The following is a 14,570-nucleotide window of genomic DNA, read 5'->3' as shown; positions in this document are numbered from 1 at the left end:
AATGTACTGGTACAGAAACCATAACTAATTCATCCTTTACATTTTACAATAATTTGTGTATTAATAATGAACATTAAGGTGTTGCAGTTTTAGCTTGAGCCATACCAAGATAAGATCACAGTTTTCATCTGCTAGATCAGGAAGTCTGAAACTCTGGAGCTGCAAGTGGCTCTTTGGCTTCATTTATCAAACAATGAAATATTATACTGTTTTTGTTTTGTTCTTTTGTTCTGTGCCCCCATTAAAATAAAACTGGTCCCTAAGTACATCTGGTCTAGAACCGCCACTGCTGGTAAGCAACATTAACCTGATCAAACTGAATATCCTTGCAAAGTATTTGTTTAGTTCAGTCATTGCTTTTTTTTCTCCAAATCCTTTTTTTATCGTCTCAGACTGCAGAATCTCATATCACACTTGTAAAGCCAAACATTTAAGAGACACTTGCAGAAATGCAAAACGAAGCACACTTTGGGCAGTTCAATTCGTCCTCACAATGCAGAAAGGAAATAAGCCATCTCACGAGAATTACATCACCTCTTATTTAAGTTTTTCTTTTCTATTATCTTATTGTCTATAATGGTTTTGTTTATCAAGGTGTGACTCAGGTCAACAAACTTCTTCAACTGTGCAGGCTCTTTCTCTGCAGCCTGTCAAGTGATTTCTTGAATTCCACCCTGGCATTTATCCAGTTTGGCATGGATGAATTTGAGATCTTTTTACGCAGAACAAACCAGGGTAATGAACATGTTAAGTGTTCTGTCAGTTGAAATATGTCTAATGGGTTTCAATGACATAAAATTCACACCCATGTTGGCAACCATCCCATGTAATGGTTGAATCACTTTAGGATGTTAAACTCTGACATCCATCCATCTTCAAACAGAATCTGAAAGAGTCGCAAAGTTTTGTGCGTGTAAAATAAAGTGATTGGAATGTGTTGGTGCTTTATAAATGACCTCCGTCTCCAGAGAGATGAGGGTGATGGCATATTGCAGCCTGCTGATGGAGAGGGGGCTCTGCTCTGTTTAAATGGGCTTTTTGCCCCAAACTACTCAACTTTCTTGGGAGTCATTTTTCTGCATTGCTGTCATGGCAACTCTATAAATATTTAGCGAATTCTTTGTGTGAATATGTGTGTGTTTATAGTTTGGTGTTGAAAAATGTACATGATCTAAAAGAGTCTCCCTGCCTGTGACTGCAGTCCAACACTGGAGCCGTCCTTTGAGTTACAGCACAGAGAGACGGCAAACGTCCACCCTCTCTCATTTCGTCACCACATTCTTCCCTGCATGAATGAGGCTTTTTGTGTGGCATTTTACTGCAATCTCTACTGTTCTTTTCTTTATAAGCTGAGTGGAGAAATTACATCTTTAACTGTTTTTTTTGTGCTCTTCTCAAAATTATTCAGACCCTTAAAATCTCTCAGATTGTCACATAACAACCACATGCATGCATGTTTTTTATTGGGCATTTCTTTAGTTACATCTGCAGGTCTGTTCTGACTCTACCAGCTTTGCATATCCACAGACTGCCCACCCTTCTGCAAAATAATTACATCAGACTAGATGGAGAACATCCTACTACAAATTCTCAATATTATTGAAGTTTTGAGCTTTGAATAGGCCATTCTAACACATTAATATACTATACTGTAGGCCATTGCTGTACCTCCATTGCTGTGTTATAAGTAAACCTGATAAATTTTCTACTCCCTTTTATAAGAAATGAAATGGGAGTAGAAAACTGCCACCACCATGTTTCACAGTGGGTTTAGTCTCATCAACATGATGTACTGGATTTCCATCACTTCCCCCACTGGTCAAAAAGTCCTGATTTGGCCTCGTCTGACAAGAACCCCCGCTACAATAATTCTGTGTTTGACGTCAGTGGCCATTAGGGCCAATTTTTCTGCATGTTTTAGGTTTTTCCAACTTCACTTTTTTGCTAGTGGTGAACTCTAAACATGTTTTTTGGCTTTCATTCAACGGTGGCAGGTTTTACTTTGATCTGAAAAAAGTTTAGGAAACTCCACATTTACATCAGTACAGATCCCATCACCAAACTTGTATGCTTGATGTTTGATTTTGCTGCATTTCACTCTGTGAAGACTTGACCGACCCTCAGTGTCCCTCTGCTGTAGTTGAGCTGAACCTGCCTGTGTTCCTGTGTGCAGACGACCAATGAGGCTGTGTTTGATGTGGACTTCAACCCCAGTGACAGTAACAACATCATCACCTGTGGGAAATCCCACGTCTACTTCTGGACACTCAGTGCAGGGCAGTTCACCAAGAAACAAGGCATCTTCGGAGTAAGGCTCAGATTTCCGCTTGTCTCCGGTCACGTCGTCCTGATAGGTTTTCTGTGTTAGTGGTTGGTGATGAGCGAGAGCTTTCATCTTGTTTGCAGCTTCCTCATTTTGAGCCTGAATGGGGAAGCGGGAAGCCCCTTTCAAGGGAACTGAAAATTAAAGCAAACATTATTCATGTCTAAAAGAGGATGTATGACACATCAGGACCATTTTGAACAGATTCATTTCATCAACAAGGACAATAATACAAAACTTCAAGCCTGTATAAAAATGTATGGTAACTTTTTTATCACCGTCTGTCACATTAAATGACACTGTCAACTTGTCATGTTTAGATCTTAGTGCACATGCTACTACATGTAGCATGTGCACTGAGGCAGTGTGTTTACCCTGTGCACCCTAAGTGTGCTACTACATGTGCACTAAGGGAAACTGAGTATGTTTCCCTTAGTTGCTGTTGAGTACTGGGAGAAACATTACTGGGGTTCCCCCTCTGCACGACTCCTGTAAGAACTACTCTGCCTGTATATTTATATATCAAGCTTATAAAGCTAGGTATTGAGATTAATCACAGAGTGTGATTAATCTGATAAAAAAAACTTCTAATCAATTGACAGCAATACTATTTACATACAAAGCCATCTGTTTTGTGAAGTGCACCAGTCCCTCCTATAGCAAAACTTTACAACTGAGCTTCCTGCTTTTCCTCTAAGTGTAATGATGGACCTACATGGTCATGAACTTTGGTGTCATCACACCACAGGACACGTCTCCAAGAGATGAACGTGCCGTATGCAGACATCTGGGAGAAGCAGACTAATGGAAGACCACACTTCTGGCCCATTTGGTTTCATTTTGTTACAATGCCACACAAGTAGACAGTTAGTTTGAACTCTGGCCACAGGTGTAGCTTTATTTACCTGAAATGCTATGCAGTAACCTATCAGAAGCCTACAAAGTCATGACATCATCTTTTGGGCTTTCCTAAGATGAGGCATAGGAAACTTCTGACTTTGAGGGGAGAAATAAAACAAAAAGCTCTAATTGTCATTGTCTTTGGCAAATTAAAATAAAACCAACTCTCAGTCAAAAAGTTGCTTTTAAAAGTTGTTTTTTTTCTTATTTACAGAAATACAAGAAGCCCAAGTTCATCCACTGCTTTGTGTTCAGCCTAACTGGAGATGTTCTGACCGGAGACTCTGAAGGCAACATCCTGCCATGGGCGAAGTCTGCTGCAGATACCAAAACACTTGGTAAAGGGGCCAAAGGTCAGTGTGTTAACATGCTAACAGGAAAATTCTGGCTATAAAACCTTGTCTGCTAATCTTGAAAACTAAAAAATGCAGGAGAACCTTACCAAATTCAGTTTGATATTAGTATCCTAAAGTCACACTGATTTCAGTCTTATATATATTATGTTATTTAAAGTCATAGCATAATATGAACTGTATAAAATAATCCATATAGCTTTGACCTGACCTTTTCCTTTCCCATTTTGCTTTCCAAACAGAAACCTACCAGATTGTGCGACCAATCAAAGCACACGAAGGCAGTGTGTTTACCCTGTGCACCCTGAAGTGTGGAGCTCTGCTCAGTGGAGGGGGAAAGGACCGCAAGATCATCCGCTGGAGTGCCGACCTGGCTCCGGAGAGAGAGTGTGAGGTGATCTGCAACTGTGTGTGTCTGTGTTACATCAGGTGTGTGAAGCATCCTCCTCATGGGAGGGAAATGCCTGGAATGTTGGAACTAACTGGGACGTTATGTCCAGATTCCAGAAAAGTTTGGGGCTGTCCGCACCGTTGCAGTTGTGGATGATGAAGGACTTTTGGTTGGTACAACCCGAAATGCAATCCTCAGAGGATCTTTCTCTGATGGGTTTGTTGCCATAGTTCAGGTATGTTCATAATCTGCCTTTTCCTTTTGCTCTGTTTGCATACTTGAGGTGAATGGACCAAGCAGTTCAGATCAGCTGTTACTGCAGCAGGAGGGAAGAAATTTTAATTTTCAGCCTTTCTCTCTCTCTGTATGTCTCAGGGTCATTTAGATGAGATGTGGGGTCTTGCTACTCACCCCTCTCAGAACATCTTCCTCTCCTGTAGCCATGACAGGCAGGTGTGTTTGTGGAACACAGAGGAACACAACCTGGACTGGTGTATCACCCTCGAGGTAAGAATCACTTCTTCTACTTCTACCAGACTTTAGCTCTGTTTTTTAAACTCATGCACAACAAAGGATTTTTTTTTATAGCATCTTATTAATCTGCAGATTTTCTGGAATATCTGGTTGAACTGGAATGCATGTAATTGAATTGAAATTGGTCTGCATGTTTAGATTGAATTAGTTCATTTGGAGTTATTTACTTTATGCTAAATTTGATTACTTTTTCTCACAATTCAATGCTCTATGCACAGTCTGTGAGCGCCCCCATATGGACAAATGATCAGTAGCTGAATTAATAAATAGAATGCTAGGGTCCTACATTAGACACAACAAGTGCTGAGCATATGGAGGTGAGCATAAATTTGTTAGGGTTTCATAAAATTAGATATATGAGTGATTATTCCTGAGCAAGCTGAGCTCTGTGCTTCAATACTCTTTAGAATGATGTTCTTGTGCTTCCTGTGTTCTCTGGCCGTCTGGAGACTTTAACACTATTTAATCTAAGTAACATAACCCAGATATGCTTGATTATTTCAAAAAAAAAGAAGACTGATTTGGTTGCAATCTTTGTTGCAACCAAATCAGTCTTTGTAGTTGTTCAAACAGTTTTAGGGGCATATATGTTTGCTTTAAAACAAACAGAGTGCTGACTTGACTGGTGAAGGGATTTCAGCTGGACTCTTTAACAGTGTCACCTCTATTGATAATAGATGAGGACTCTATTGAAAGGAAGTTAGCTGATCAGTTTGTGCCAGAGCAAAAACACATGGAAAATTGGGCTCTTTTTATTTAGTTATTCTTTTAAAGCTAATGAAGCGTCCTGAGATAAACAGAAAGATATGCAGACTGAAGGTTTTACTGCAGTCTAGAAAATGTCCCAATTTTGCTTTTACAGACAAACTGCATTTATCCAACAAAGATTAAATGGATGTGTTTGTCACTGACAGGAGTATGGGTTGTGTGCTGATTTCTGCCCCAGTGGATCGGTTGTGTCTGTTGGCCTCAGCACAGGAAGGTAATGCAACACAAATACAAAATAATAATTATGCAACAATAATATGAAGTTCTGCTGTTCACATTAAAATCATCTAAAATAGCTGCAATAGGGACAGTGCAGAGTTCGAAGTAGAGCAGTCGCTCTACGGAGGCTATTAGTCCTAAGCTCAGCTGTCTGTGGTTTGATTCCCAATCCTGGGGGAACGATCACAATCATTAAGGATTTTTTTCCGGCCACATTTCTTCCACAAAGACAATGGGTCCAGTTTTTAATAATGCGCTGGAGAGTTTTCAACCCAATTTTAGTATTTTCTGAAAATTCCTTAGATATTTCTCTGTTTGATGCATGCCAATGATTTGACCCTTCTCAAACGGACTGACATCTTTTCCACGACCAAAAATGAGAAGCAACTCATTGCACCAGTTGGGGCTAAATAACTTGTTGCCAGCTGAACCATGCAGCAATTATCCAATAGGAGGCTTGTTCCTATTTGCTTAGTTACATCCATTTGGCAATTTTCTTTTGGCCAGGCAGTGTAATTTATTTAACAAAAGGGTGACACCCTGCAGGGCTGCACCCTCAGGCACCTGTCTACAGAAGGAGTGTACTGAGACATGAATTCTAAATTATATTTGTCATTCATTCATTTAGTTGAAGGCGTTTTACACACCTTTATCAAGCTGTCAAAAATGTTGAGTGTGTCAATAAATGTGGGACATTCCACTGTCAATAAATGTGGAGTGTGTTGCAGTACAAATTGCTCTTTTTGTACAATGTAACAAAAAGAGCTTCACCTTGGATTAGTTAGCAACAACAGTGCATGTTTAACCTGGCAGCTCCCTGACCGTCTGCTTCTCCTTGTAACTGACAGGTGGGTTGTCCTCGACTTGGTAACCAAGGAGGTGATTTCTGAATTCATAGATGGGAATGAACAGCTATCAGTCATGAGATATTCACCAGGTATGCCATCTGCAGAAATTACACTTTTTTTTTTTTTTTTTTTAAAGAATGTAATACATATCACAATGTTTCAGTACTTTCTGTGCATCTGGAAAATATTCACAGCTCTTTATTTTTTCCACTGTCTTATTCCAAATTGTATTAAATTAATCTCTTTCCTCAAAATTCAACACAAAATTAAATGTATGACTTTTCTGTGTGATTTTTGAACATGTATTTTTTTAAAATAGAAAACTAAAAAAATTGCTTTTGAGGGAAAAAACGATAGAATATAAACACACATTTAGTTAAGTCTGTGTTTTTTTTTATTTTGTTTTTTTCATTTTCTTCTCTGTACATAATTGAAGAAAGGAGGAATAACGTGAAAAACAGTGGAAGTCCTCTTTAGCTGAAGTAATGGCTTCTTGTGTCTTCAGACGGACGCTTTTTAGCTGTAGGCTCTCACGACAACTTCATCTACATCTACAGCGTGACAGAGAGTGGCCGCCGCTACAGTCGCTTCGGAAGGTGTAATGTGAGTTACATTCATGCATGTGTATCATAATAAGCAGGAAGAAGTGAGACTTTTATTTAAGTTCTTTCTTTAATTCAATTAGTATGTGAAACACATCTATAGTTTTGAATCCTTACTGACAAAGTGATACACTTTAAGCATTTGTTAATTTTGATGATTGTGGCTTATAGCTAATAAAACCAAAAATTATTTTGTCTAGAAATTTGAAAATTTGCTCTGTACCACTTACAAAGCGAGATAAAGACCAATGAAAATAATATTTTTAAGTACTGAAATGTGGTTTTGCCATGTACTGTACAGCATATGCTCTCAATTGTTGGGATTCGGGTTCTTTTGCGTGTATGACTGCATTAATGCAGCGAGGCATGGAGGCATCAGCCTGTGGTTCTGCTGAGGTGTGCAACAAGCCCAGGTTACCTTGGTAGCAGCCTTCACCAATCTGCTGCTACTGCTGTCGGTTCTGGTGTCTGTCATTTCTTCTTGACAACAGCCCATAGATTCTATATTAGATCAGACCAGTTTTCTGGTGTTACCACAGTGATTAACGTGGTACTTTTAGCAGTGTTGGGCCGTTGACAAATTCTGCTGGAAAATGAAAACTCTATAAACCTTGTCAGCAGAGGGTGTCATAGATTGCTGGTAGAAGGCTGCACTTACTCTTGACTTGCTAAAACCCAACATACCAAAAGCAGCAGATGACATAAAGCTCCAAACCTTCACTGACTGTAGAAACTTCACACTGGACTTCAAGCAACATGGATTCTGTTCCTATCCAGTCTTCCTCCAGACCTTGGCATTTCCGGATGAAATGCAATTTTTAATTTCATCTGAGAAGACTTTACACATCTGAGCAATATCCCAGTTCTTGTGGTCCTCAGCCCAGGTAAGATGCTTCAGGAGTGACTACCATAAGGAATGTGACAGCTGCAGCCCATGTCCTGGATTCATGTGCCTTTGAAGCTCTGACTGCAGCTGTGCTCCACGCCATAGGCATCTCACACAAACATTTGAATAGAATTAACTGTACAATCCTTTCAAGTGAGCACTTATTCAACTTTTTCTGACACACTTTTCCTTATACTCTACTTTCCAGTAATATGCTGCACACTGAACAGCCAACATCCTTAGAAATGACATTTTGTAGCTTATTCTCCTAGTGAAGGACGTCAGCGTCTGCTGAAAAGTTGTCAAATCATCGGTCTTCCCCATGATTGTGTAGTCCATAACATCATAACATAACATCTCGACATTAAAGATATTTCTTTATGAGTCTGGTCCTGACTGGTCTATTCTTGCCTGAATTTTTCATTTTCATTTGCTGTATAATAATGCAAAGATATTTATGAATATTAAAAGAAAACACAGTGGCACAGTTGGTAGCACTGTTGCCTTGCAGCAAGAAGTTCCCGGGTTCGATTTCCGGCAAGGGGTCTTTCTGCATGGAGTTTGCATGTTCTCCCTGTGCATGATGGGTTCTCTCCGGGTACTCCGGCTTCCTCCCACAATCCAAAAACATGACTGCCAGGTAAATTGGTCTCTCTGAGTCTAAATTCTAGGTGTGAGTGTGTGCGTGCATGGTTGATGGTTGTTTGTCCTGTCTGTCTCTGTGTTGCCCTGCGACCTGTCCAGGGTGACCCCGCCTCTTGCCTGAAATGTCTCGCTGGAGATAGGCACCAGCACCCCTCCTGACTCCACTAGGGACAAGACTTAGACTTAGACTGACTTTATTGTCATTTTGCATGCACAGGGTGTATACAGAACGAAATTTTGTTGCATACGGCTCAGGACAATGTTTTGAGGTTCCAATGTTATGAGGTTACTCCAGGACAAGGGTGTTAGAAAATGGATGGATGGAAAAGAATAGTTTTTCACTCTATGTGCAATGCATTTTTCAAAGAATAAGTGAAATGGATCAATGTTTCAGTGAGACATAGACTTTTTATTGTCATCCATCTGTCCATTTAACATGTACATATTGAGTGAAATTTAGTTGCAATGCTCAAAAAATAAAATAAAATGAATTAATTAATATAATACATACAATAAAAGGATTAATGGGAGTTTAATAGTCTTATGGCATGAGGGATGAAGCTGTTGTGGAATCTGGTTGTTCTGCAGTTGAAGCTGTTGAACCTTTGATCAGAGGGCAGCAGGGAGAACAGACTATGGTGAGGGTGGGAGAAATCTTTTGAAATTGGCCGAGCCCTGGTCAGGCAGTGACTGGAAGCGGTGTCAAGGATGGAAGGAAGCTCAGTCCTGATGATTCTCTCTGCTGTCCTCGCCACTCTCTGTATACGTTGCCAGTCAGAGGTGTTATATGCCACAAACCAGACTGGGATTCTGCTGGTCAGTTTGCTCTCTACTGTCCCTCTGTAGGAAGTGATGAGGAAGGGAGGGGGGAGGTTTGCTCCTCTCATCAGATGTAAAAATGCAGAAGTTTCTGAGCTCTTTTCACCAGACCAGAAGTTTGGAGGGACCAAGTCAAAATGTCGACACAGATATACTGAGATAAATCCATACTTATATTAATGTTTCTAATGACATTTTCTTTATTAAGAAAAAGAAAACTGCAGAATAAAATAATCTACAATCATATCTGTCTTTTTTTATTAGGGACATTCCAGCTTCATAACTCACCTTGACTGGTCCAAAGACAGCTGTTACATTGTGTCAAATTCAGGCGACTATGAGATCCTCTACTGTAAGTACACATCCAGAATTGTGCAGCTACGGATGTTATAAACTGAAAAAAAAAACTTCTATTATTACACCAGGAAAAAATGTGTAGTAGTGATCAGCTAAAGTAACTGCAGACCATAAGGTGGAAAGGCTTGAACCACTAGGAACACATCTTATTATTGTTATTATAGAGCCTACTTAACTTCTCTTAACATGTTTTAATAGGGGACATTGCAGGAGGATGCAAGCTGTTGAGGAACCGCTTTGAGAGCAAAGACAGAGAATGGGCCTCTTTCACTTGTGTGCTGGGTTTCCATGTCATAGGTGAGAAGCATCAAACACACTCTGCAAGTAAACGTGGCGTTGGGATAATCAAACATAAGGGATACACTGTGGTTTGCAGGTGTGTGGTTGGAGGGCTCAGACGGAACAGACATCAACGCCCTGTGTCGCTCCCACAATGAGAGGGTGGTAGCAGTGGCCGATGACTTCTGCAAGGTCCACCTCTTCCAGTACCCCTGCCCTAAGCCTAAGGTACTGCTGGCACAGTCATCCTTCATTTCACAGTCACTCTACATCGAAAGACTTTTTATTTGGACTGCAGGTCTAATGAGTCAGTCACGTTTACTAATTCAGTTTAAGTAAGAAAACTTTAATTCTATTGCACCTTTCACAGATAAAAAAAAACACAGATGTACAATTAAATTCAAACAAGACAATAATAGTGTGAAATGAAATAATACCCATAATCAAAGAACACAAACTGAAAATATTTGCCACCACCCATTGCCTGCCTGATTGAAAGAAGTGGTCTTCACAGCTTTTAGAACAGGCTTCAGGAACTAATAGTCGTTTCTGGCAAAAATTCTGAAGTGTACATAGAAAAATAAACTTGACACTAGAAACAAGCACTAGTACATGAGTATAATCTTATTCGGCATTGTCACCATGCGACGACAGGATTTCAAAAAGTGTGTCCTACATTGAGGAAAACAAGGGATTAATTAGGGCTTCGTTGGCAACCTCTCTTCATTGTCCGATCCCTTCCCCAGGCACCAAGTTACAAGTACGAGGGCCACGGGAGTCACGTAACCAACGTCTGCTTCACCCACAATGACTCCCACCTTCTTTCCATTGGGGGGAAGGATACCTGCATCCTGCAGTGGAAGATGACCAGAGGTGGGGTGGGAGAAAGCAGGGAGACACTGGCCTCTGCCAGCTCCACCTCCACCAGCTCTCCGGAGCCTCCAGCCAGCTAGGCGGAGCTGCTGGTGCTGCCAGTGAAGGGAGGGAAGCTGTCTGCTCACAGCCACTGAGGCTAATCAGTGCTCAGCTTCATTTAGCCTCTGCTGCACCACTGCAGTCAGTCTCATGAGTACAGAGGAATTCTCTTCAGGGGAAAATGTCCATTTTAACCTCCTACCATAACTTCATAAATCCATCTGAAACTGACACGTGTAACAGAATCTTTTGCATTCTGATGTGTAAGTGGTGAGGAAAGTTAGCATGTGTGTTGAGTGGTGCATAATGTGACTGTTATTACCTTATAGTTTCTGTGAACATGCCTGTTTTAGTTGTGTTGAGTTTATGTGTTGCATTATAACATACAGTATGCCATAGTGCCCATAGAAATGCTCTTCTATATTTTTGTACTTTAAACAGAAGTGACCAGTGTTGGCTGTTTCTGTGCATTTATGAAACAAGATGGAGAACAACTCCTGTCAACACGAACCCTGCTTATTTTACTAATTCATTCATTTCTGTGACCTTAGATCAGTGTACTTGAATATTATCACTTGTAGTAAATGTTTTCTTTTATTTTTGTATTGATTATTAATACAAACAAAAAATAAAACCTGAAAGTTGTGTTATTATTTAGCTGTCATTAGGGGGCAGTGTTGACCCTTTTAATGTGAGCTGTACCTTTAAAACGAAACTAAACTTTGTAGAGAATCTCTATGAAAACTGAAAGTTGGTTGATAAAATTTTTGTATTAATATTATTCTGTATGGTTATAGTGGGAAATACAAACAATAACTTTATTACCAGGGTTTCATTTTTAAAACTGAACTTCTGATCTGGCTGAAATTTCTTGACTTGTAATTGTAAACAGACAGACAGATTTTTTTTAACAGCCAAACAGATGTAAAGCAGATAATGTTTCATTTGTTAAAAGGGTTCATCACCATATCTGACTGAAATGTGTAAGGGTGTCTATAAATACTGAACGTGTTGTGTTACAACTAGCAGTTTTTCTTGAAAACACAAATAATGTATAAATTATAAAACATGTTAAAATGTAACATCAGCTCTGGCTGAAATGTTATATGAAAGATTTGAAATTGATGTCTAAACAAAATTAATAGAAAGTTCATCTTGATTGTAGGATTTTTTGTGATATCTATTCCTAAAGGCATAGAAATATTTATTTTAGTATGTAGAATGAAAACACATAAAGCTTAAGGTTTTGGTGTATCCCTTATGTTTGATTAAAGCTTTGTATTGCAATACAACACTAAATTTACCAGAAGTTTTTAGTGTACTTGTGTTTAAAGACAAAGCAATGCAAAATATTTTAGGTTCACTGTGGGAAATAAATTGCAGTCAAAAATTCTGTTATATGAACTGGGTTTTGTTATCTACACTCTTCACTTATACTTTTTTTTAGAAGACTCATTACAAAATAATTAATCAAGTCTTAATAAGCATATTTTTCAAATATTTTTGCAAGGAATGCCCTGTTTCTTACTCATTCATGCCAAAGGTCAGGTTCTTAACTAACCAGGACCCAATGAAAAAAGTTGTGGGTTCTGCCGGAGATTGTCGACAATAGCCGAAGATGACGATTCGCGCACTGTCGGAGGGGACCTGTGAGTGAGTGTTCCGTGTGCGAGTGTGTGTGTGCTGAAGCGGAGGTGAAGAAGAGGAGGATGAAGCTTGGAGCGGAGGATGGGAGGAAGAGTGGAGTAAGAGACAGGCTAGCTGCGTGTGAATGAGTGAGTGAAGAAGAGGAGAAGGTCGTCTGAGGGGCCGAAGAAAAGAGGATACTTCTGTTTTTTGGGGACTATCTCCGGAGCTTTACTAAGGGAAACTTTTAACTTTTTTACCCGCCACAGCTCGGCTTGAGCCCGGAGCCGGCTTTGTTTCGCGGCGGGGGTGTCTGAGATAAATGAAGGAATAAAAGAGAAGCCGTCGATATTTTTTACCCAAGCGGGGAATACCCTGGAATTGATTTTAATACAGGTTGCAAGAGGATGGCGGCCAATATGTACCGAGTGGGAGGTAAGGAATGGTTTATATATTTGAGACCCCCCCCCCCCCCCCCCCCCCTCTTGCCTCACACACACACTCACACACACATACACGCACACGATGTGATTGTTCGTTTTCGACATCCAGGTGGCTAGCCGCTAGCTGTCTATTCGGTTAGCTGCTAACTCAAGCTAGCTATAGCCTAGCTTTCGATGATGCTGAAGTTAGCTTTAGATTCATATATACCGATTAGACACTTGAGTAAAAATCTGCTCTTTTAGAGAACAGGACTGAAAGAGATCAGGTCTAATTCTAAATCTGAAAGGCCTAACTTAAACTGACTTGTTTGGCACGGTCTAAAGGTTCTTTAAACACAATTTTTGTAAACATACATGAAAATAAATAATCTAGTTTTAAAGGTACAGTTCTTGGACAGGTCAAACCTGGAATGGATTGCTTTAATAAATAACATAATATTTTCCAACTATGCTTGACTCATCCGCATCTAATATTAATGGTGTTTATTGTATGTTGGCAATAGATCAGGTCCTTTAAAACTTTAAATCCTGGAATCTTTGTGTTTTGAAGCATTTAAAAGAATAAAGAGTAGATTAATTCTGTCCAGTCTTAAACATTCTAAGAGTTTTCAGATGGATTTAATATTAAATGTGATTTCCAATGCAAAATAAAACATTGCATATATGTTGTCATAAAGAGAATGAGGTTATTACAAACTGTATGAAAGTGTCTGTAAACAACATTTGACTTGACTAAAAATTAACTGATTGCATGCAGGACCCTACTGTAAATTTATGCCAAAATAGCTATAACATTGGTATTTTCCACCTTAAAAAAATAACAAGGGAAGTTTCTCTAATCAAATACTGTGTGTAAAATAATTTTCAGGCAAAGTAGAGTAATCCAGCACAGCCCTGACTTAACTAAGTTGATTATTTCTCATTAGAAATAGTCCAGAATCCCTAAAATCCGTGCAACAGCCCTGGGTCTGAAACTTCGGATCAGATGCCGACTTCAATGTCACTTAGCCTTCGTGCCTCAAGTTTGGTTTGAAAGAACGCCACAATCTATTGAATCATACGATTGTAATGGGGTTTTGCAAATAAATATATTAACCTTTTTAATCAATATATCTAATACAGTTGCTTAATGTTACACCATAGATGAAACATGCAACTTTTACAAACATTAATGCTATATCCCGGCTACATAGTTGTCTCAACAAATATCCCACGGCGGATTGTTGTCGGGTTCCGTGAACTGTTCTCTGAAAAGTTTTGGGGGAAAAAACTAATTACGGACTCAGATATGACACCTCGGAAAGCTTATTGCTCATGTAGTTGGACATTCGCGGAATAATTTTTAAACTGGCGCTAATGTTGGAGAGTGAAAATGGAAATTCCATGCTATTAGCATTAGCCGCTAAAAAGCCAGAACCTCGCGGGGTCAGTAGCAGCTAGCTTGGCTTCGCCATACCGCTTCATTTGTTACGCTAGCAAAGTTGATAGTGAATGCTAAAATTAGTTAGCTTACAGCCACCTGATGGTACAGACTGAACGTTATTTTTTAAAAATGGCTTGAAGTAGAATAGTTTAAATCTCACATAACTTTAATAATAGAATTTGGTCAGCTGAACACTCGGAGTTATGTTATATTCTGTACATTATATACTTGCAAAATAC

At 39.5% G+C, this 14,570-nt stretch overlaps 2 protein-coding genes across 3 annotated transcripts in view; both read left to right on the top strand.

Moving 5' to 3' along the window:
• eml3 (EMAP like 3) overlaps positions 1–12,100 on the top strand; it is a 49,185-nt gene extending 37,085 nt beyond the window's left edge. For both annotated transcript variants that reach the window (XM_032583198.1, XM_032583199.1), the window contains 12 exons: positions 2,174–2,308; positions 3,438–3,576; positions 3,819–3,970; positions 4,077–4,202; positions 4,343–4,474; positions 5,416–5,483; positions 6,337–6,425; positions 6,842–6,939; positions 9,553–9,640; positions 9,844–9,942; positions 10,022–10,152; positions 10,671–12,100. In XM_032583198.1, coding sequence (XP_032439089.1) covers positions 2,174–2,308; positions 3,438–3,576; positions 3,819–3,970; positions 4,077–4,202; positions 4,343–4,474; positions 5,416–5,483; positions 6,337–6,425; positions 6,842–6,939; positions 9,553–9,640; positions 9,844–9,942; positions 10,022–10,152; positions 10,671–10,877 — 1,464 coding nt within the window. In that variant the 3' untranslated portion in view covers positions 10,878–12,100. The remainder of the gene's footprint in view (positions 1–2,173; positions 2,309–3,437; positions 3,577–3,818; positions 3,971–4,076; positions 4,203–4,342; positions 4,475–5,415; positions 5,484–6,336; positions 6,426–6,841; positions 6,940–9,552; positions 9,641–9,843; positions 9,943–10,021; positions 10,153–10,670) is intronic.
• Positions 12,101–12,483: 383 nt separating this feature from the next.
• mta2 (metastasis associated 1 family, member 2) overlaps positions 12,484–14,570 on the top strand; it is a 31,338-nt gene continuing 29,251 nt past the window's right edge. The window contains exon 1 of the mRNA XM_032583222.1: positions 12,484–12,900. Within this exon, the coding sequence (XP_032439113.1) occupies positions 12,873–12,900 (28 nt within the window). The 5' untranslated portion in view covers positions 12,484–12,872. The remainder of the gene's footprint in view (positions 12,901–14,570) is intronic.

The sequence above is a fragment of the Xiphophorus hellerii genome, chromosome 14 (assembly GCF_003331165.1).
Source record: "Xiphophorus hellerii strain 12219 chromosome 14, Xiphophorus_hellerii-4.1, whole genome shotgun sequence".
In the NCBI taxonomy this organism is placed as follows: Eukaryota; Metazoa; Chordata; class Actinopteri; order Cyprinodontiformes; family Poeciliidae; genus Xiphophorus; species Xiphophorus hellerii.
Note: the sequence above shows the minus strand (reverse complement) of the source record. Positions and strands in the feature narration are given on the sequence as shown.